Source organism: Chiroxiphia lanceolata, chromosome 8, assembly GCF_009829145.1.
Source record: "Chiroxiphia lanceolata isolate bChiLan1 chromosome 8, bChiLan1.pri, whole genome shotgun sequence".
In the NCBI taxonomy this organism is placed as follows: domain Eukaryota; kingdom Metazoa; phylum Chordata; class Aves; order Passeriformes; family Pipridae; genus Chiroxiphia; species Chiroxiphia lanceolata.
The window spans coordinates 1600719-1622160 of record NC_045644.1 but is presented as its reverse complement, the minus strand read 5'-3'; the positions used below and the strand labels follow the sequence as shown (position 1 = coordinate 1622160).

Below are 21442 nucleotides of genomic sequence, written 5' to 3'. Positions count from 1 at the left end.
CGTATATATAAAAATATATAAATATATATATAAATGATGCCTTCTGGTTTCAATCACTTTTTTAGCCCACAGGAGGCATTCCTAATCCACATATTCTGTGCCAAGGCTCCAGGCTGCCAGTTGTGGATTACACAGATCCACTAGTGATTGTGGGACCCACAGAGCAGTGCTGTGGGTTGATTTGCAGCTCCCCAAATCCACGTGGATGGCTTGCACGCAGATCTTTGGCTTTTCAAAACCCGTGGTTAGAGTATCCCAGTAAGTCCTTATATATTCAGCTTTTTGTGGTTTTGATGCATTTTAAAAAGTTACTTAAACCACCTCTCTCTGCATCCATGTGCTGGAATAATTTCTTCCAGAAATCTGTGCCTGGCAACAGTCTTGCCTGTTTAAATTAAAGAGAGGAAAACATTACTGTGTGAGCAGCAGGCACGAAAATATCTAGTTTGGTAAGTATATAGGCAGTTTTCTCTATGATGTTACTATTTTGGAAGAGGAGGAGTATTTAAGAGTGCTTGAATATTCCATATGTATACAAACTGAATTTCTTCCAGAATAAGAGTGCTGTGATTAATCTGCAGCAACTGCATGTGAAGATGCTCCTACTCTGCCTGTGCTATTCTGATCCATTTCCTCACTGACAATTCCTAACTTAGCTTCTCACCAGCTAAAGAAAAAGAAAAGCAAGCTGCCATAAAAATTCTTCCATTTAGCCTTTTTTTTTTTGGTAGCAAGAACAGTTTAATGATGTCAGTCAGGGATTTTTATGCTTGATATATAAGAAGGAGAGGGCTTCCAGAGGAGTTTCCAGAAACCACTGCTTGATGCTTCTGCTGAAAGTGCAGGTGAAGTCCTGCAGTGTCTGTAACACCTTGTTATGAGGGATCTGGAGTGGAAAGGGGTAGATGCCTCTTCCCGGAGAGCCCCCGAAGCTTCCCCCATCTCCCGGTTTTTACAATGATCTGGCACCGTGCTCATGCCCCGGAGCCCGCCGGGCTGTGCCCGGGCAGTGCCCGTGGGTGTGGATGGTGTAGGAAATTATCCTGTGGGCTCGGGAGTCACAGAACCATGGAATGCTTTGGGTCGGAAGGGACCTCAAAGCTCATCCAGTCCCAGTGCCCTGCCAGGGGCAGGGACACCTTTCACCAGCCCGGGTTGCTCAGAGTCCATCCAAGGGGCTGGGATTAGGGATGGCATCGGGATCGGGGCTCGGCTGGGGCGGGGGTGGAGGCTGGGATTAGGGCTGGGATTGGGATCGGGGTCGGGGCTGGGGCCGAGACTGAGCTGTGCTGGGCTCGGGATCAGGGCTGGGATCAGGATCAGAGTTGGGCTCGGAATCATGGCTGGGCTCGGGATCAGGGCTGGACTGGGATCAGGGCTGGACTGGGATCAGGGCTGGACTGGGATCAGGGTTGGGCTCGGGATCAGGATCAGGGCTGGGCTGGGCTCAGTGCTGGGCTCGGAACCCGGATCAGGGATCGGGCTCAGTGCTGGGCTCGGGACCAGGATCCGGGATCGGGCTCAGGGCTGGGCTGGGCTCAGGGCTGGGCTGGTGTCAGTGTTGGGCTCGGGATCAGGATCAGGATCAGGATCGGGCTCAGTGCCGGGCTGGGGACCAGGATCATGGATCAGGACGGTGGCCGGAGCGAAGCGAATGTTCCCGGGCTGCCCGCGGCCAATCGCGGCCACCAGGGCGCGCCCCCGCCTCGCCGCCGCCACGGGGCATGCCGGGAGCGGTAGTTCTCCTCCCGCTGCCTCCTGCTCCATGCCCCGAGGATAGAACTACAACTCCCATCGCCCCCCGGGCCCCTCACCGCGCCGCGCCCAGCCGTGCCTACGAGCCCCATCGTGCCCCGCGGCGCCGCCGAGGAGAAGCGGGTCCGGGAGCGCGCGCGGGCGGCGCATGCGCGGAGCGCGGCTTCCTGAGCGTCTGGTGGCGGCCGCCATTTTGTGGTGCCGCTTCTGCCTCTCCCGCTCGGGATCCGCGGCCGCGGGACCTGGCGTGGGGGCCACGCCGAGCGGGGCGAGCCGCGGCCGCCCGCACCCTCCTCGCCTTCCCTTCGCCTCCCCGCGCGGCCCGGCCCCTCCGGCGCTGCCCCAGGGGCGCGGCTGCGGAGAGCGGCGCTCGCCCACCATCATGGAAGACGACGGGCAGCCCAGGACCCTGTGAGTGGGGAGCGGGCGGCGGGGCGGGCGGGCTGAGGGAGGGGATGCGCCCCCGGGGGGTCCCGCTGGGCCCTGGGGGAGCGGAGGGGGCTGAGCGCGGCGGAGCGTGTTGGGAGGGCCGGGAGCGGGGTCCGGGCTGGAGCGCGGGGCCCGCGGGGGGATCGCGCTGCAGCGATCCGGGGAAAACACCGGGAAAACCGGAGCCGGGCCCGGGAATTCTCCGGGCCCATCCCCGGAGGCCCGGGGGGGCCGTCCCGGGGTGTTGGAGGTGCCCCGGGGGTCCCAGGCCCCCCCCGGGGGTGCCGGGCCGCCCCGGTCCCGGCGCTGGGGAAGTTCTTTGTGCTCTCCCGGCGCAGGGTGGGATGGGGAGCGCCGGGAAGCCGGGAGGGATCGCTTTTCCCTCCGGCGTGTCACGGTGCGGTTCAGTAACAGGGTATCGGGCCCTGGGGAAAGGAGTAACTGTGCTGGCCGCGTCTCTCTGGGCAGTTTCACTCCCTTCGGCGGCTGTCATCTGCTTTCTGTTTAAAACTATAAATTTGAGGTTTGGGTTTTTTTTGTTTTTTTTTTTTTTTTTTGGAGGGGGTGGTGTTGAGTTCGTTTCAACTCCGCAGGTACGGTTTTGATGAATTTTCTTTGTCCCGTCGGCTCGTACGTGTGTCCGGGCGCTGGAGCCCCCTGTGATTGCGCTGTGGATGATTTTAAGCAGTTCGTGGGGTTTCGGTCCCGGTTGCCAGAGGGTGTTCGGGGCTGTGTGAGCCCCGCTGCCCCTGTGAGAAAGGCGGTCTCATGCCCGGGCTGCCCGGATGACAAACACAGCTCGGGACAGCGCAAATGAAATCTTTGTCTATTTAGTTTTTGGCACAGTAGCCTTCAGAGAAGCTATCAAAGATAGTTTGGATTGAAGGCCACTTGAAAGAAGCTACTGAAACAGAGTAAAAGGTCTCATCGGTTTCGCTACCAAAATGATGACTTGGCATTTAAGGCTTCTCCGGGCTGTTTGTGTGTTTTCTCCTTTCTGTGTCTGCAGAAGTTGTTTTGACTTGTTCGTGGTGTAGTATAAAGTACTTAGACCTCGCTCCCTGAGATGCACAGTTAAGTAAATCTGAAATGCTTTTTGTGTTGGTTACCCAGGTGGTCCGAGTTTGCTTGGCCCTGATAGTGGGCATAGGTTTGAGTGTTGCTGCAGAAGGGGAGGAGGGAAAAGGGCAAAGTCACACAGTGTTTTTACTCAGTTTTATTTTCAAGGTACCTTTCTTCACGATTGGCTCTTTTTTTTTTTTTTTTTTTTTTTAATAAGTGCTATATCTCCACTAAGTTTTAAAGTGTTCTTTTACTGCTAACAAGTTTTGGTGGCACGTTGGGAGTGGGTTCTGCTCACTAACACATCCATCAAGGATGGGTGACTTAGCCCACTTGTCACTAAGAAGGACAAAACACATTTGTACTGAGATGTCTGAAAGTAGCAGCTCTGCAGCTGCCCAAAATGTTTTATTGCACATGTGACTGTTTAATTTGTCAAACTAATAAACAGCATATACATTAATTTCCTGGTAGTTCTGTAGTAACCACAGTCACATAGGGTTGCTTTCCTGTAATTATCTGAAAGCTTCTTGCATGGAAGACAAAAATTTCACTGTGGCATTTCTTACATCACCCTCTTGTCCCTACTTTCATCTGAAATATCTTTAAATTTAGAATTGCAAGTTGTGTTTTAAAGTTTATTATCCTGGGTAATGCTTTGCATGTAGAGCAGTTGTGATCTCATAAATAAAACTCACTGAAAATACTGTAAATTGAACTTCTAAGTTTTCTTTGTTTGTTTTTTTTATTTTAGGGAGGGGAGGGAGGGAAGAACAAATTCTTTCAGTAGCCATTTGACCATGTGCAGAAGCACTTGATTGATAATTAAAGCAATACATTATGAATGTCTTTGGATTTTCATTTATTCCTTCAGGAGCGAAAAACTAACCTTGTAAGTTAGGAAGGAATTTTCTTTTTTAACAGTTGCAAGCAATGGTTTTTAATTATAGAAAGACAAACTTACCCAACCACCTCACATTTATGCCCATGTTGAATATCTCAGGAATTAGGATCATTTCCTTTGCAATAGTTACAGGACTGTTACGTTGTTTGCAATCACGAGAGGTCTGTCATGAACCTCTAAGAATTCAGAATATTTTCTCAGGCTTAATATAGAAAATAGGCACCATTTGCATTTTTATTTCTCACATTTCATAACTCTTAGGCCTTTATAGAAATGTGAAGAATAACCTTCCATATTTTCTGCCAAAAAGCTTTCCAGAAAGGAGGGCCTTTTTGTAGGATCTGTCACATGTAATTTTTTAGCTGGTCCTAAGATGAACTGTGGGCTTCTGATTTCTATTTTTTTTTTTAATAGAGCACTTGAAAGCTCTGTTTTCTGAGTGCTATCAGATCTCACAGGCTCTATCCAAGTCCTGCTTCTACTTTCAAGTGGAAACTAAACTATTGGAAACCTGATGTGCTGCTGCTGTTATCAGCTCTCACTGATAACCAGAAGAAAAGTTCCAAATTTGAATGTTCTTCTTGTTAATGGTTTTAGGAATGTTTTGTGTGGTTTGTAGGTATTCAATGACTTCACAAGCAGTCACTGAATACCTACAAGTTGTTATCTATCACATCAGCCTTGCCATGGAGTATTCCAAGTGTCCTGGAATGTGGATGGGGTGCAGAAGTAAGACTTTGCTGGGATTCACTTCTCTCGCCCTTCTCTCAGTTCAGCTCTCCTGCAGAGGAATGTTGGCTGCCAGTGGAGGCTCCAGAGTGGATTTTCTGTGGCATTATTTTGTTTCCAGTCGCTCACTAGCATTAGGCAGAGATGCTGCTAGAACTTCTCTGGGCTCTTCATCACTCTACCTTATTGCTTATCGTGATTTCTTCTTTTAAATATGGGAACTGCCATTTCTTGCATGTTGTCTGTGTGACAGTGAAATCACATTTACTGTGTTTCCTCAAAAAAGTATGTAGGGGACTTTTGTGGACCTAAAAGTAGTGGCTGTAACTGTCCCTTGCTTCCCTCCCCATCTAGGATACCATACAAACCTCTTTACCTTCACAAAGAGGATTTTTGCACTCAAGTAGAAAGAAAGAGTTTAGTTCTAAAACTCATTACTTACTGATAATGTGCTTCTTGTATTCTTTTGATAGTTCTACAAGGTCTCTGTGGTTTGTTATTCTAGTGTAATATATTGAAATTTGTATCAGGATATCTGTCTATGGGTTGGGTTTTCTTTGTGTATCTGCTTCTTAGTTGGTATTTAAGTCCTTCAGACTTGCAGAAGGGAGCAAACACTATTGCCTGTATGCAAAAAGCCACAACTTTTGCTGCCCTGTCACATTAACCATGACAACAGCCTATAAAAGTATAGTAAGTGCTTTTTTGTTGGGTTTTATAATTTTTTTTAAGCTTGCACAATATATCCTCTAGACTGTATCAGTCCAAAAATACTGAAATAACATACAATAGCATGTTGAGAGTCTTATGTTTTCTTGGGGTGTGGTTCTGATAATTCTGATTTCATAAAGTAGAATGAAGTTAGGAAAGGGAAAGCTGGTGCAGCAGCAGGCTGGCTGGGGAGGGTGGGTGATAGCATCAGCTCAGCCAGGTGTTGTGTTTCCACAAAGGTAAGCTCTCTGTTCCTAATGTGTTGAATATACATTTTTCAACAGTTCTGTGATATTCAAACATTTACACTGAAGGTGTTTGCTTGAATGTTGGTTTTTAAAGTCATCTCTGACTGTACTGAAGGAGATGATGTTACTGCAACCTGCTTAAAGTAATCATCAAGTCTTACTTTTTAGTGTACTGTTTCTTTCAGATTTGTAGATGTTTGTATTCCCGTATTTTACGTGCATTTTGAGGGATTTGAGTCTCTCTGGATGTTGTCCTTGTGACATGACCCTTTAGTGTGCACTATTCTCAGTGTGTGTATTACTCAAGTTTTGGAGTGTTAGAAACTTGTGAAAGGTAGGAATGCCTCTGACTGTGGTGATGTTAAACACCAAGGCAGTATTTATCATTGCATTTGGAGAATTAATGGACTGGTAGGTCCTCACATCCCATCTGAATGCAGCAGGCAGGTGGTCCAGATTTACACTGCTGATTTTTATGAAGAGGCAGCCTGTTTCACAGCTAAGGTTTGTGATGCAACAGCCTCACTCACAGCTACCTTGCTGAAGATGTAGTGGTATTGGAAAACCAGCTGGTAATCTCTTCCAGCAGTCAGTGTAATTTATCTGCCCTTAATTGAATAGATTTCTGAGGAATGGCTTTTCCTGGCCTTTTTATTTTGGGGTTTTTTTTTTGGTCAGAACAAGAAGACTTCTTCAGATTGCTTTTCAGACTTCTTGTGTTTCCAAAGTACGTATTAATATTATACAGAAGAGGAGGATATTTGGGTTTTTGGTAGTATTAATTTTACTTACTGCATCTGATTTTGCAGTAGAAATAATGTTAATAGGACTTCACTGTATTTAATTCCATGTCACTGCCAGTGTCCAGGTGCTTGTTTCAGTGTGCTGTGAAAGCGTGGTATTGATTAATACTGTTCAACAGGGTAAAAAGGAAACAAGCACTAGTAATAAGTTCACAGCACTGCTGACCCTTTATATGGGAATTCCCACTGGCAATTATATTTTCTGTGTGATTTTAGTAGCCTCTGCAAAGGTTAATATTTTCACTTGCAGTTTTAGTGATTTACAATTCAATCTTGGTGAATGATTAACAAAAATTTAGTTAATATTTCAGAAGGAAGGTAGGGATAAATGTTTAACTGCTAAGTTTCAGAATAGAGAACTGAAAAGTCAGTGAGATGGACAGTTTGTCCTGTAAGAGTCTTACAGAATTTTGCAGTTTTTAACTTCTGTACTGAAATGCTTCTTAATGATACACACGTCTATTAATGACTTCTGTTAACTCCTGTGTATTTAGTAAGAAAGTATTGAGTATGTGAAAGGTTTAATGGCTGTTTCTATATTCAGGTGATGTGATGTATGTAAGAAACTCACTCTGGATCTTGTGTAGTGTTGAAGTCCTGACTGAGAAACTGCAGAACTGTTTCATAGTGTTTAAAGAAGAGTGACATAAACACACATCTGTAGATAACGTTGTGTGGTGCTCAGATGAAAACAAACAGAGTCCTTTCTAATTCTGCCAAAGGCAGATGAAAGTCCAGTTGTCACACGTAGGAACTGCTTTTCCAAGATGTTAAAGGGTGCCTGTTACAGTGATTTCAGTGCCCAGCTCTTACCTGACTCAAAAGAAGTTGGTCTGTGCACAGATTAAGAAATGCTGCCTCACATTTATGTTTACTGAAGTGTCTTAACAGCTCAGACTGACTTTAGTTTACTGTATTATGACATTCTGTAACAAATCAGAGCAAAAGGAGTAAAGTCTGAATTCTTTCAACAGCTAAATCACAAAAAGTTCTACTCACTTTATTGGTTACATTTGAATACTTTCTGTCTTGACAGGCTTATTTGTGAGGATGAGGAATGCCCCTCTGCTGATGGCTTTTGACATCTGTTAGTGTGACAAGCCTTTCTCTTAAATGATCACTGGTTACAATTGGATTACAAATTAGTCACATTTTAAAAAAGAATTTAGTTTTGCATTCATGACTTTCTCAGCCATCTTTGACCTGGGAAATCTCGGAGTCTTATCTGAACTTGATCAGTATTTCAAAACTTGGAATTATTTCTCAAGATTTACAAATAAAAAAAAAACAAACAACACAGAAATCTGCATGATATTGAAATAACCCTGTCAGAATTTTGGGGAGTGTGACAGAGGTGGGAGCTGTTCAGATGATGCTGTACAGAGCATTCCTATGGTATAATGCTGCATAAATTGCTGTGTGTGTTGGTGAGTGGGCTGGTTTTCCAAATGTTCAGGAAAACAGAAAAGTTGAGTTGGTTGCTTGCAAGGCAGCACAGTTTGTCCAATAGCTGCTCCTGAGCTCCTGGGAGTTGGATGTGGGTTCATCCCCAAATTCAGAAGTGCTCTGGATTAGATGTTCAGTGGGAAGTGAAACTTAAAATACCTTTGCCCATTTGGTTGCTTGTTCTGCCCAACTTTCTTGAGCAATGTTCTTCATGCTTTTGACATTTCTTTGCCAAGGAAATGATTGGCACTAGATATTGATGTCCAGTATTCTGTCTGAATCAAGCTTCAGGATCTCAGTTGTGTGGCCAGCTTTATAATTTAGAAACTATATGAATGTTGCGTTAAAACTATAGGAAATAATTTGTAAATACTGTGTTTAAGATGTCTGTGATGTTTAAAGGGAGATTTTTTTCATAGTCATTTAAGATTTTAAAATTGTAATTACATTTGAAAAGGTGAAAATTTCTGGTTTAAAATATTGATTTTTTTTTTTTTCTTTTTTTTGTTTGTTTGTTTGTTTTGTTTCCTTGTGTAGCTATGTAGGAAACCTCTCCAGAGATGTGACTGAAGTTCTCATACTTCAGTTATTCAGCCAGATTGGACCATGCAAAAGCTGTAAAATGATAACAGAGGTAAGGCCTTCCACATCTAGGGGGGTAACAAATGTAATGTAACTTTGTCCTGAGTTGTCCAAAATAAATGGAGTGAGTTGAGGGCTTCTTTTGGCCTTGCTGGTGATGGGTTTCTTTAGGTTGGTTGTGCTGGCTTTGGGGATGACTGTGCAGGAGAGACCTGTTGTGTGCAGTCCTGGGCTTTTGCCTGTAGCCCTGACATACCTTTAATCAGCTGGTGATGAGATTCCACTTCATCTGAAAGATTGTTACCACCTCTTTTCAGAACCACATTGTTCTGATGATCAGAAACCTTGTTGTACCAAGTGTTATTCGTGGTTATTTTGGACATTTCTCACTTTATTTGAACATGACTGTCAGTAATTCTTCTCCCTCTTCAATAAATGCTACTTTGCTATGGATGAAAAGTAAAAAACCCTTCAAAATAAGTTTGGCTCTTCCTGAGCCTCTTCTGTGCCATTAAAAATAGCTCATCTGCACCTGTCTGTTCTTAAATTAATTTTTCCTTGAAACAAAGTGACAAAATTTTTGTAGAATTCCAGATAAGTTCTTTTGTACAAAGTGCTGGTAAGTATTGATACTTTCTCCTCTCCATTGCAAATACTCTGGTGTTTGCAATGGGTTGGTGACCATTTCTGTGGTTGACACATCCTAGAAAACTTCTGGCTCCCTGATATTTTTCCTTCCTTCTGCATTTATAACTGATAAACTTGGAGCAGGCAGGGACTAATCAGAACCTCTGCTAGGCTCAATCTTTGGTCCTTCAACCCTGGTTTCTATGCTCTCTTCCCACTTCTACTGCTTCTTATGCTTTATACTAACTGGTAATTACAGATTTCCTGAGGACAGTCACATTAGTTTTTTGTTAACATTATTAATGAAAATTTTAAAAGGCAAGTCTTGTGCCCAGACTTCTTTAGGAATGCTGCTAGAAACTCCTCTGTGGACTTGTTTTCCTTTCACTGTGACACACAGCTTTTTGTTAGTTGGTTTTTAGCTCCTTATTAACCACTTACTGCTTCTTTATTCACTCTCATCTTTGTCTGGACTAATAATTTCCCATGTGACACTAAGCTGTGCCACATTTCCTGTAAGTTTGCTGGAGAAAGGTAACAGAAGGCTGGCAGAGAGAGCACAGTTGTTTTTCTCTGAAGAAACAGTTTTGATTGTCACACTCTCCAGAAATAAGGTGCTGCTGCTCCAACCTCAGGCTGACTGAGAGCTGTTAGATCAGTTTGGTTTCTTGAGACCCAGAGGAGAAATTCTAACACTCACTTTACCCTGATTGAGGCTTTGTGGTTTTAAGATATACATAAGTGGGACATCTTTATGAAGTAAGTAGATAAACAAAGACTGCTCCAGCTGTATTCAGTGGCACAGAGGTGACTGCACTGGGCTGAGCTGAGCCCCTGCCACCAACCACTCAGCAAGTGCAGGTTGGATTCTGCACTGGGACTGGCCTGCAGCTGTCAAACTACCTGTGCATGCTGCTCATCCTTCCAGCCAGTGGGTGGGAAACCTTTCCTGGGAACTGAGTCATGTTCAAGTGGTTCTTACCTGTCCAGTGTTATTACCACTATCAGCCAAGTTTGTACCTGAATGTTCTAAGAATTTTTTGATTTTTTCAGTTTTTAGCAGCTGTATCAACTCATTCTTTTTCATTTGCAGAAATGTGCCATGAGCAAGTCAAGTGTTTAGAGATTCCAAGTGTTTGTTTTGGGGGTATATAATATTCAGGGGGTGGTGGGACAGCATTTGAAGGTAGTTTGAACACCAAAAGATCTGACTGTCTGCAGACAAATTCTCAGTGCTAAAGATCTTCCTACAAGCTGAAAGTAAAGTTGCACTTCAGTTGAAGCATAAACGGCATTAAATTTGCTGAGGAGGCCTTAAATGGGTTTCCCAAAGTGCTGGGGGAAGAGGGATGAATTAAGGCTTTCTGTTTTGGGGCATCTGAGGTGAGTTTGCTTGTAGAGCACTTTGTGACTGAAACTCTTTTTTTATGATGTCAGGTACATTTGCTCCCAACTGTTCCTTGTGCATCAGGTACTGACAGTGTTTAGAAGGTTGACTTCAGACTGCTTGATCATTTTAGGTGTATAAAGGGCTTGTGACCTGTTCAACTGTTGCATCTCAATAGCTTCCCTTGTTCAGATGTAGACGTTTGAAGGTGTACAATCCAGTTTTAGGGGGAAGGGTTAGAATTTCTTCATCAGTGTGAGTGTGTTAGAGTTGTCAGAAGATACACAGTGATACTGGAAAAGGCCTCCTCTTAGAGATGCATTCATCCTGGCAGTGGGGCAGCTTGATATACATGAACACTGATGCCAAAGCAGTTTCTCCAAGTGCTCGACCCTTCCCTGTCCCTGTGAGAAATAATTTGTTTAGTTTAACATTAGTGTTTATCAACTTTTGGTCCCTGTAGCTGCAGAGCAGTTAATGGAGATGTTTTGGTTTGAGTTTTTGTATTTGTTACATCTTTGGGGTAGATCAAAGGCAGTGTTAATGTTGGCATTCTAGTCACCCTTTCCACTTGATCAATTTTTCAGAAAACTCTTCTGGTCTTTGCACTTTATACTCTGGTACATTAATGCCTTCAGTGATCTCTGTCAGTTGGTATTTTAAAGGTGATTTGATAGCCCATCCTGCAAAAACAGGTGGTACCTGAGGTTTATAACAGGGTTGACAGCCTGATTAGTACCTTTTTCCCTCAGTCAAACTGTTTTGAGTTTGTTTTTTTTAAAAAGATTATTTTCCAGTTGTTGGGTGTGGCATTTTTCACTTGAGACTGAGAATATGCAACTTCTAGGTTGCTGTCTGCTAGTGATTTTCAGTCAAATAAAAGAAAAGACTTCTTAAATAGGACAGAAGAAAATTGGTGAAAATGTATCTGGGGAACAAACCTTTCAAGCTTTGAGTGTACACATGAGGCAGTTGATCATTTTTGTTCTTCTCTCCATTCTCCCCCTTTCTATCCCCCCTTCCATCCAGTCTGCAGATCACTTTTCTGGTACTTGAATTATTTTTAGTTCAGTAAACTTCAGTCCTCATTCAAAGTAAACTGTCTTCAGAAATTGCTAGAAAAAGTCCACCTTAATAATTCTTGCATTTAAGTGTAATGTCAAAGGCAATTTCATAAATCTGATGCAAATCATTCTGAAAGTTTCTAGCTATGAGTAATATATTTTCCTGGATTTTCTTCTCAGCAACCCGATAGCAGAAGGGTCAACTCTTCTGTTGGATTTTCTGTTTTGCAGCATACAAGCAATGACCCTTATTGCTTTGTGGAATTTTATGAACACAGAGATGCAGCTGCTGCATTAGCTGCTATGAATGGGAGAAAAATTTTGGGAAAGGTAAGTTGCTTACATTGTAATCTTAGATTTAAACAATATAGATTTGTGTGAAAGTATTAATAAAGCTGTTGAAGATGTTTACCGAGTTTTAGTACTGTTAGAATAATATTTTTAGAATACTGACTTTAAAAAAAGTGTGTCTTGTTTAAGAAACGTATCATTTGTGATGTTTTAGTTATGATGGTGGTTTATATGGAATGATTTGTAAACATTGACAGTTGTAACCCACCCTTGAATGAACTTAATGATGCAATAATTTTGTGAATTCATACTAAATCTTATACTTGTTTTCAGGAGGTCAAAGTAAACTGGGCAACAACACCAAGTAGCCAGAAAAAAGATACATCCAGTAAGTAATGTAATGCCACAAATATCACTTCTACACAAATACTTCACAGCCTGGTAATGATTTGTCATAAATGCATTGAAACATAACTTCTCTCCTTCCCATCTTGTGTTTAATAGAACTTTGCAAACTAATTCTTCTGTTTGTGCTTTACAACTGGGGAAACAGGAGTGGACAGATTAAATTGCTGCTGCTCATCAAATGGAATCCTGAGCGTTCCTGGTTCCCAGTCCCGTGTGCAGAACATCACCTTCTCAGGAGTTGCAACCTTAGATAGCAGTTAAATATTTGATTAGTAAATTATTTATTTTCAGATCACTTCCATGTGTTCGTTGGGGATTTAAGTCCAGAAATAACAACAGAAGACATCAAGTCAGCATTTGCTCCTTTCGGTAAAATATCGTAAGTATCATCATAAACATTTCCAGTAGCAGTCAGAAAATGTGATAGAATTTGTTTCTAAGATGAAATGTTATTTGTTATCTAATGAGATAATTTTTCTGATGTTAATTTTGCTCTGGTGGGTGGGTGGGTAGTAAAGAGGGGTTGTATCTCAGTATCTCTCATGGTTGTAAATACAGTACTGTAATTGTTCTCTGATTTGCTGCAAGCAATGTGCTTTTAACCTAATCTATATGCTGATGTCCTTCAACTTTTTATTAAAATTTAATTACTGTTCCTAAGTGTGACTTTTTGGTGTTGAGAGTTTGATGTACAGAGCAGTGACTTAAAAACTGGTATCTGTTGTATCCTTGTGTGTGTCTTATGGGTTCATACTGCATTTCATAGCAGTATGGAAAATTGGGCAATTGGAATATAATTCTGTGAAGCAGCCAGTTAATAACTTGTGAATGTTTTGAAAAAAGCTGGTACTTATGAGAATGAAATCTCCTTTTTTTGGATAATAGTGGGATGAATTAAGATTATAATATCTTAAAGAATGGTGGCTTTATAATATGTGCACATTTCTGCCAGTTAAGAAAATGTTTCTTTAAACTTCTCATAGACAATTCAGGTGATGCTGAATCACCTGGTGTCCTAATTGAACATACTGAACATTACAAGAATCCTTGTGAGTGCTAAAATATATATATGTGCTTAAGAGTTCTGGAAAAAAAAGTGTTAATCTTCTATCACGTTATCTTTATAAAAATCTTTAAAAGTTGCACATGAAGGTTTTTGTACTACTTTACAGGAATATATTTCTAAGAACAAAATTCTTATTTTTCTCTTGTTCTGTACGCGTATTTTTAAATGAATCATAAATCTTATTTCTTACCTCTGCTGTTTTGTTTACTTTGCTTTTTGTCTCTTAATGTGGTAAGTAGTACTGTTTTAAAAATCAATTTAAAGAGAATAATTCAGGTTTCTGTTTCTCGATCTATATTTATACCTGAGACCTGCAGTTTTTCTAAAGTCCAAGTCACAATTAAAAGTAATAGCATTCTGGTTATTTTGCAGAATTGCTCATAAGAATGGACAGGATCTTGAAGGCTAACTGCAAGGAACTGTGCACACTGGAACTCAGTTGTAGATTTTTTCTCATTTCTATTTATTCTTATTATACATTATTTATATATACATATTTTAGTATTTACATTTTAACATTCTATATTCAGTGCAGTTCTATATTTCCAATCATTTTAACTTACTCACTAAAATTTCTGTGTAAATTTGTTGTTTTCGTACTGGTGTGCTTAGCATTGTTGTTAGTTTTATTCTCCTTTCTTAAATTTCTGAAAATGTCAATTTTTCAAAATTTACAGCTACCCAAACTCCAAAATGATGGTAGAGAATTGACCAAGAAAAATAAAGAAATCTGTTAACAGGCCATGTATGCCTTTTAATTCCTATTTTTTCCTCTTTTTCGATTTTTTTAATATTTCATATATTTTGTATCACTAGGCAGAAGACATTTAACTATTTAGAAAATGCATGGTAAATTAGATAGAATTGTTACAGTAATTTATAGAACAGTAAACCTTAGAGGACCCTAGCCAATAGAATATTAGAAAAGGAAACTTTGTTTCTCTTATACTTCAAATTTGAACATTCTAGTTATAGCCAGCATAGGTTATGTGCATAGGTTGCATGTTTATTACATGTTATTTTTTTTGTCCTACTGCTTTTTTCTAACAGGTAAAGAAGCAATAGGGGAGAGTTCAGGAATGACTGTAGTTTTAGGGCTAACTGAATTTATAAGAAAAAATTATGCTCACAATACAGTGTGTGTGGTTCCTTTTAGTTTTTATTTTGCAGGTTATTAATATTACCCTCATATAGCTGTGCTTCTTTTCACAGGGATGCACGGGTAGTTAAAGATATGGCAACTGGAAAGTCAAAAGGCTATGGTTTTGTATCTTTTTATAACAAACTGGTGAGTAATCACAATGGAGATTTAAAAGAGTTCCTACTTTCCCCTTTTAGTTTGCTCGTTTACGTATTTGCTATTTATTAACTTCACCAAGGGAAATCAATTTACATGTACAGGAGCTGTATGTACAATTAGGACAACATGGGAAAGCTTAATCATTTTCCTTAAATATTATGTATAGGAAAAGCACACACAGTTCAGCATTTTAGCATATAAAGCCTGTTTGTGTAGTCATAAGGAATGTCTTTGGCTCTTGTGTAACAGAAGCTGTTGTAATCAGAAGAAAAAGTTGGAATTTCTTTCCTTCAGATTTGCAGATGCCATAAGATACTGCAATTGGATGCCTTGATTTAGGGTATTTTCCCACTGATGTTTTGTTGTCCCTGTTACAGCTGCAATAGATAAGGCATAGCTCTTTTATTTCCTTGTACCCTCTTCCCTTACCTTACAGTTGTGTTCAGCTTCTGTGACTGGAGGGGAAATGTTACAGAAGTCAGTGGATACTTTTCAGACTGAGCCATGAAAACTCCGATTTAAAAGCTGTGTTTATTCTAGAGAATTGCTGCATGAATTCTAAATGTAGCACTAAAAAGTACTTCTAAATTTTATGTCCTGGTTGCTCTTCTTTCACACAGCAGCTGTACCTGGAGGGTTATGGTACAACCGTCCTGAGCTTGTAGTTTAAGGCCTGTTTTTGAGAATTTATTGTCATTCTTCTACATTTGGGGAATTGGGTATGTTCCCAGACTTCAGGTACTCCAGCCTGAGGTCTTAATGCATTCCACAGTTAAGAGCAAATTAAACTCCTACGTTAAACTGGATCAGTTGTGACCTGGGCTCTGTTCCATTTTTGTCACAGCTGTGATCCTCAAAACTAGCAGCAAGATTCATTAGAGGTAGTTTCTTTCCTACTCAGCTTGTAACTTATTCACTATGTTTTGGGAGAGGAGGGTGCTTGAATAAATAGGGGGGTTTTATTGTCTGGTGATTTGGTTTTGTCTTTTAGGTTTTTTCCTGGTTTTGTTATTATTATTATTGGTCATCTTCCATAATTTCACTTCTGTATAGTTTTCAAAATGAGCACTCTGTGTAATTACAACTTAAAAATATCAAGGTCCTGAGTGAGTTTGAGAAGAGAAGCCTTCAGTGTGAGGCAGGACGATGCTGAGAGCTCACCTTTAGCTGGTCCTTGTTTCCTTTGGCCCTTGTGCTTGGCAGATTTTTGCTGTAACTTTGTGCCCTTGGAAAAGCATTCCAAACATAGACTATTTGCTCTGCCTCTCTTCTTTCAAAGCAGCTGGGGAAAAAATTGCTTCTTGCAGGTGTTAACCAACTTATCCCTTGCTTACTCAATGTTTCTGCTTCCACTGTGAACTTAGATAGTTTTCTAAGTCATGTTCAAGATAAGAATTTAAGCCACGTGGGCCACAGACTCTTGTATGTGTTCATGCAATGACTTTAATATTTAGAGAACTTACAAAGCAGTCTATTCAGACATCTACTGCATGTCTGCAGAGAGCAGACAGGGGATGTGTGCAAATAATAAATAAAAGCAAACTTCAACACTCAGTCGTTTGTATCTCAGCATTGCAGCTGCTTTGTAACTACCATTTAGCCCTCCCAAACTTAGAATTTTTCTACCTAAACTTGATCTGTTATGTTGAGTGCACAGTAAGATTCTGGAAAAAAACCCCACATTTAGATCTTATACAAGGTCTTTTGCAGACACCTACTGCATGGTGTAAATTTTACTTGGGTTATATCTAAAATATTTTCTAGTGAGGGATTTCGACGATTCAAGTATTTTGACTTTTCTTCTGTTACTATTAAATATACTTCTTTATTTTTAGTATGGTCAATTGGCAAATTTTTTATTTTTTTTTTCAGTGATAGTTGTTTTATTTCAGTAGTTGCTTCTGGCATCTGCATGACTTGTGCACTTTTTTGGGCAGCTTTTGAATATTCGAATAGAGGTGCTTGTATAGTATACATATATATGGTATAGATATGTGTATGTGTGTATATATATATGTGGCATATGTACAGGTAGTATGTGTGTGATTGCAGTTGGATTCTAACCTGTGTTTAGAAAATGGGTGGGAGGAAGGTTTTATGAGATGACTTCTGAGGGCCTTCTCTATAACCAGTTGCCTTCATGTCAGTTAATTTTTGGCTGCTTGCTGGGATTGTTCTGAGTTTCCTACACTCCTTAGTACCGTTACTGATTTTTTCAACAGAATTAACAGACGACCAAGTCTTTCTTAGAAGTAGCTTCTTGCTTGGAAGTGTTGTAACCTTTGTTTTTGATGTCCCCAGGATGCAGAAAATGCTATTGTACACATGGGAGGCCAGTGGTTGGGAGGCCGCCAGATCAGAACTAACTGGGCAACGCGGAAACCACCAGCCCCCAAAAGTACACAAGAAAGTAAGACCCTCATGTCATGCTGTGTTGTGGTTTTGCTTGCATGTCACTGCTCAGTGGGGGAATGAAACATAAGCCAAACTCATGTCACTTAAATTACATATCTAGCTTGCCTTCCAGATCTTAAAAGAATAGATTTTTTGGTAGAGTGGTGGCAATACAGGTCTGTCATAAAATATTGAATGTTTTTGTTAAATGTGAAATTCATACTGGTATACAAGGTGAGTATCTGGGACTCTTGGGTTACTGTTGTCCCACTGCTGAAAACCAGCCTTTTCTCTTTATAGATAACACAAAACAATTGAGATTTGAAGACGTAGTAAATCAGTCAAGTCCAAAAAATTGTACTGTGTACTGTGGAGGAATTGCCTCTGGGCTAACAGGTATGAACTGTTTTATTGCTTTTTTTATTATTGAAGCTTCTTGGACACCAAGACAGTTACTAATTTGAAAACTTTTTATGTTGTAGATCAACTTATGAGACAGACTTTTTCCCCATTTGGACAGATTATGGAAATAAGGGTGTTTCCAGAAAAAGGTTACTCATTTGTCAGGTATGGACAAAGAAAAGTCAGATCTGTGGGTCTGTGCGTGTAGTAATGTCTCATCTTTCTGTAATTTCACTTGGTTGAATTTCTCCTGATGCATTAAAAGCTGTCACCACATGTTCATAGAATAATTTGGAACTTTTAAAAGTGGCCACCAGTCTTTTTACCCGAGAAGATGAATGTTTGTGAAAGCAGATGTTTTTCCCTGGATTTGCTGTATGTATGGAGTCAGTGTATTTTAACAGTAAGGTGGAAGTCCTGTAAAGCATAACATTATTTTGTTTTTACATTCTTTAGATTTTCAACCCATGAAAGTGCTGCACATGCTATTGTTTCAGTTAATGGAACCACAATTGAAGGACATGTTGTTAAGTGTTATTGGGGTAAAGAATCCCCTGATATGACTAAAAACTTCCAACAGGTAACTGCAGTTTAACCTTTTCTTTGCATTACAGAAGCAATTGTTTATATACTTGTAATGCCATCCCAGTTGTAATGGGTAAATTTTATGGAGTTCTTATGAAAGTCCATGTTCTGTCTCAGTTATGTTCCAGTTGTTCATCAAATTGGGCTAGTGATTTTGATGGAATATCTGTTACTGTCTTCTGGATATGATTCAAGATAGGGAGAAACTTTGAGGTAATTCTGATTCTTGCTGTTTCTCTAACTGCAGACCAGGGGACTGTCCAACCAGATAGTCTTTGGTATTTCAAGCACCCCCAAATACATTGTTCAGTACAAGGATCTACTTAAATCAGAGTGCTGTCTTATTCTTCTGATCTCATTATTGCCTGTTTTAGCCCTGTGGTTGATAGAGCCAGAACTGCCTTCAGCAGCACAAATGCAACCTAAACCATGTGTGGAGGCTGAAGTGTGATGGATTGTTCTCTCCCCAGGTGGATTACAGCCAGTGGGGGCAGTGGAGCCAAGTCTATGGGAATCCCCAGCAGTACGGGCAATATATGGCTAACGGGTGGCAAGTACCATCCTATGGAATGTATGGCCAAGCATGGAATCAACAGGGTTTTGGAGTAGAGTAAGTAATTTTATTTAGTTTCGTAGACTATTCCAAGAACTGCAGCATCTGAGTTTCGGGCTCGCTTAGGTCAAGGATTGCACAAGGTGTCAAACCTTGGGTGGGCTCCTGTGTGCTTAGAGCTTGTGTTTGGTGATTTCCACGGACACACACCCGGGTGAGTCCCTCTGGCTGCTACCTGGTGGCACATTCCATGGGGGTGGGGAAGGCACAAACACCACCTCGTGTGGGGGAGTTTGGGATGGTCTTGTCCGATACCTAAACACGTGGTGGATTCTGACTTGAACTGGTGAGTACTGGAGAGTGTGAGCCAGGGACCCTGGGTATTTTAAAATAACTTGTTTTACTCAAGTTATCTTCATTATCTGCTGCCAATTAAACATCTTAATACCTGATAAACCTATCACTGTATTCATGCCAGTGAGGCACTGGGTATTTTTTGCATTTCTGGATCACTGATGTTCACTTCCAGCCACTTGTGTGTGTACATGCCTTTGGAGGTGGGTGCCCTATGCAGCCAGTGCCCAAGGTTTGTGGGGCTTTTTTTTCCTTTGTTCTTGAAAAGTTCATGATATTTTCATGAAGCACATGTTGTAGTGCTTTAACCTGAAGAGAAGAAGAAATTGTTCTATTTTGGTACAAAGATTGTGTGGGAAATATATTTTTAAGTTCTTTTTTTAGCATGTTGTCTAGTAAATAATTTTCCCCCTTTTTTTAACTATCCTGTTTCTTTTTAAGCCAATCTCCATCTGCTGCCTGGATGGGTGGATTTGGTGCTCAGCCTGCCCAGGGACAAGGTGCTCCTGTAATACCTAACCAAGCTGGATATGGCATGGCAAGTTACCAAACACAGTGAGCTGGGACTCTGTTTTAAAGTGTGTATTTCATGATAGGCTGCAGTTTCCAGTGACATTCTGAAGACTGGAATGTAGACAATGAAAAAAGAAAATATTTATTTTAAAAATGGAAATGTTTGGAACCTTTAGCACAGCTTTGCTTTGGTGAAGGACACAAATGTCTTCTAGTTCTGCCTTTTTAAGTTTTTGTTCATGATGGATATGAACATGTTTTTCTTTGTGTACAAAAATTAAAAATAAAGTCAATAAAGACAATTCTGACTACAAATTTTGATATAGTAGGAGAAATGGCTAACAAATTTGATCCTTAGGTTACCATTCCATTTTTTTTTTGTTTTGTCGTCAGTGTTTTATATCATTGTGCTTTTAAAAGAGAAATGAGGTTGGAAAACAGCAAGTTGCTTTTAGCTGAACACACATCCTGAAATAAACTGTGGACCAATCACCACAAGCTGGGAGACAGTATTGAGTTTTCAAGAAACCTGTGGGCATAGCTCAAAAGGGTATGTAGGTCTTGGAAGAATTTTTTAAAAAAAATATTTAATTTTTCTACATGCTTAAAGAGAACAGTCTGATACAACAAATAGTTCAGTCTGAAATGAAAAACAGTACTGTCTGAGAAATTTCGCCTAACTTTTACTGTCCACGTTCAGGCACACGTTAAAACTTTTCAGAGCTGGTTTGCTTGTTAAAACTGTAGTAATTTACTTTTAATTTTGAGAAGTAAAAACGTTTTTACAAGTATGTTGTTTGTATTGAAATCAGACAGTCATACTTGGGCTTTTACATAAAGTTTGAAGGCTACACATTGTAAATATTTCATAATTACAGTGTTTCAAAAGCATGCTCAAACATAGAAGTAGCAATGTAATTATTCAAAGTAATACTTAATATACTCTACTGCTTTAAATGCAGTAGATTGACAAGAATGTGCAAGACTGACATTTCCAAAGTTGGCTAATATGTAAAGTTACATAAAGAACTATAACAAAGAGCCTTAATTTTAATTTCATAAATCTTTAATGCATCACCTTTTTGTCATTAGAAATACAAATTTTTTGCTTTACATTATTTGGTATGTAAATACCTTGGTTAACAACCTTGTAAACCTCTTTCAAGGTTATTATAAGTTGTATAGTATCTTGAGTGTTTTGAAAAATCTTGATGTTTTTTAAGTCTAGAAATATTTTGCCCAAGAATTTTTTAACAAGATTGTTAAAAACATCTTATTTTAGAGACTATTCAATGTGCCATTTGGTAAACGGAGATGCAGTTGAAACAGTACACTGAGTTGTGACTTATTTTTAATTAAAGTTTTTGTCTTTCTGGGTGGTTTGCATGTGATGAACCTGTACAGAGGCTGGGTTGTTTGTGTACTGAGTGTGTAAATGGATAAATCATGAAGATGTTTCAATGGTATACTTGGGTTATTTCTGAATTATTTTATGGATACATTGATACAAACTGCCTCAATAAATTTGAAGTTGAAAATGAATGTAAGTTAGATATAAGTACTGTGTCCTCCCCATGACAGCTAGAGGGTGCAAATGTCTCAGCTGTGTTCTGGAACACGCCGAGGCAGCACCCTTGGAACAGGAGGAGTAGGATTTGCAGTGATAGTTCAGTGAAGCAAACTTGCATTTTAAAAGAAACAGAAAGTTTGATTAATTTGGAGATGGTAGTTTCTAAGTGAGTGTCTGAGGAGCTGTACATTTTACCTTTTCTGTTTCTCACCATGCAGGTGTTGTGAGTTAGAATAGTCTGTTTTGAAACGGAGACTTG

At 40.4% G+C, this 21442-nt stretch overlaps 1 protein-coding gene across 4 annotated transcripts; it reads left to right on the top strand.

The window, feature by feature from the left end:
- The first annotated feature begins 1943 nt into the window (after positions 1 to 1943).
- On the top strand, positions 1944 to 21155 carry TIAL1 (TIA1 cytotoxic granule associated RNA binding protein like 1). 4 transcript variants are annotated; one of them, XM_032694294.1, is made up of 12 exons: positions 1944 to 2166; positions 8625 to 8721; positions 11979 to 12077; positions 12372 to 12426; positions 12738 to 12825; positions 14725 to 14800; positions 17114 to 17222; positions 17507 to 17602; positions 17689 to 17773; positions 18065 to 18188; positions 18664 to 18803; positions 19542 to 21155. In XM_032694294.1, the coding sequence occupies exons 1-12, from the start codon at positions 2138 to 2140 to the stop codon at positions 19657 to 19659; spliced, it is 1116 nt and encodes a 371-aa protein (XP_032550185.1). In that variant the 5' UTR covers positions 1944 to 2137; the 3' UTR covers positions 19660 to 21155. The 4 variants fall into 4 exon arrangements, with proteins under 4 accessions (XP_032550185.1, XP_032550184.1, XP_032550186.1 ...); XM_032694293.1 differs by having other exon boundaries at positions 1951 to 2166; positions 11928 to 12077; XM_032694295.1 differs by lacking the exon at positions 1944 to 2166 and adding an exon at positions 13885 to 14257 and having other exon boundaries at positions 8654 to 8721.
- The last annotated feature ends 287 nt before the right edge of the window (positions 21156 to 21442 follow it).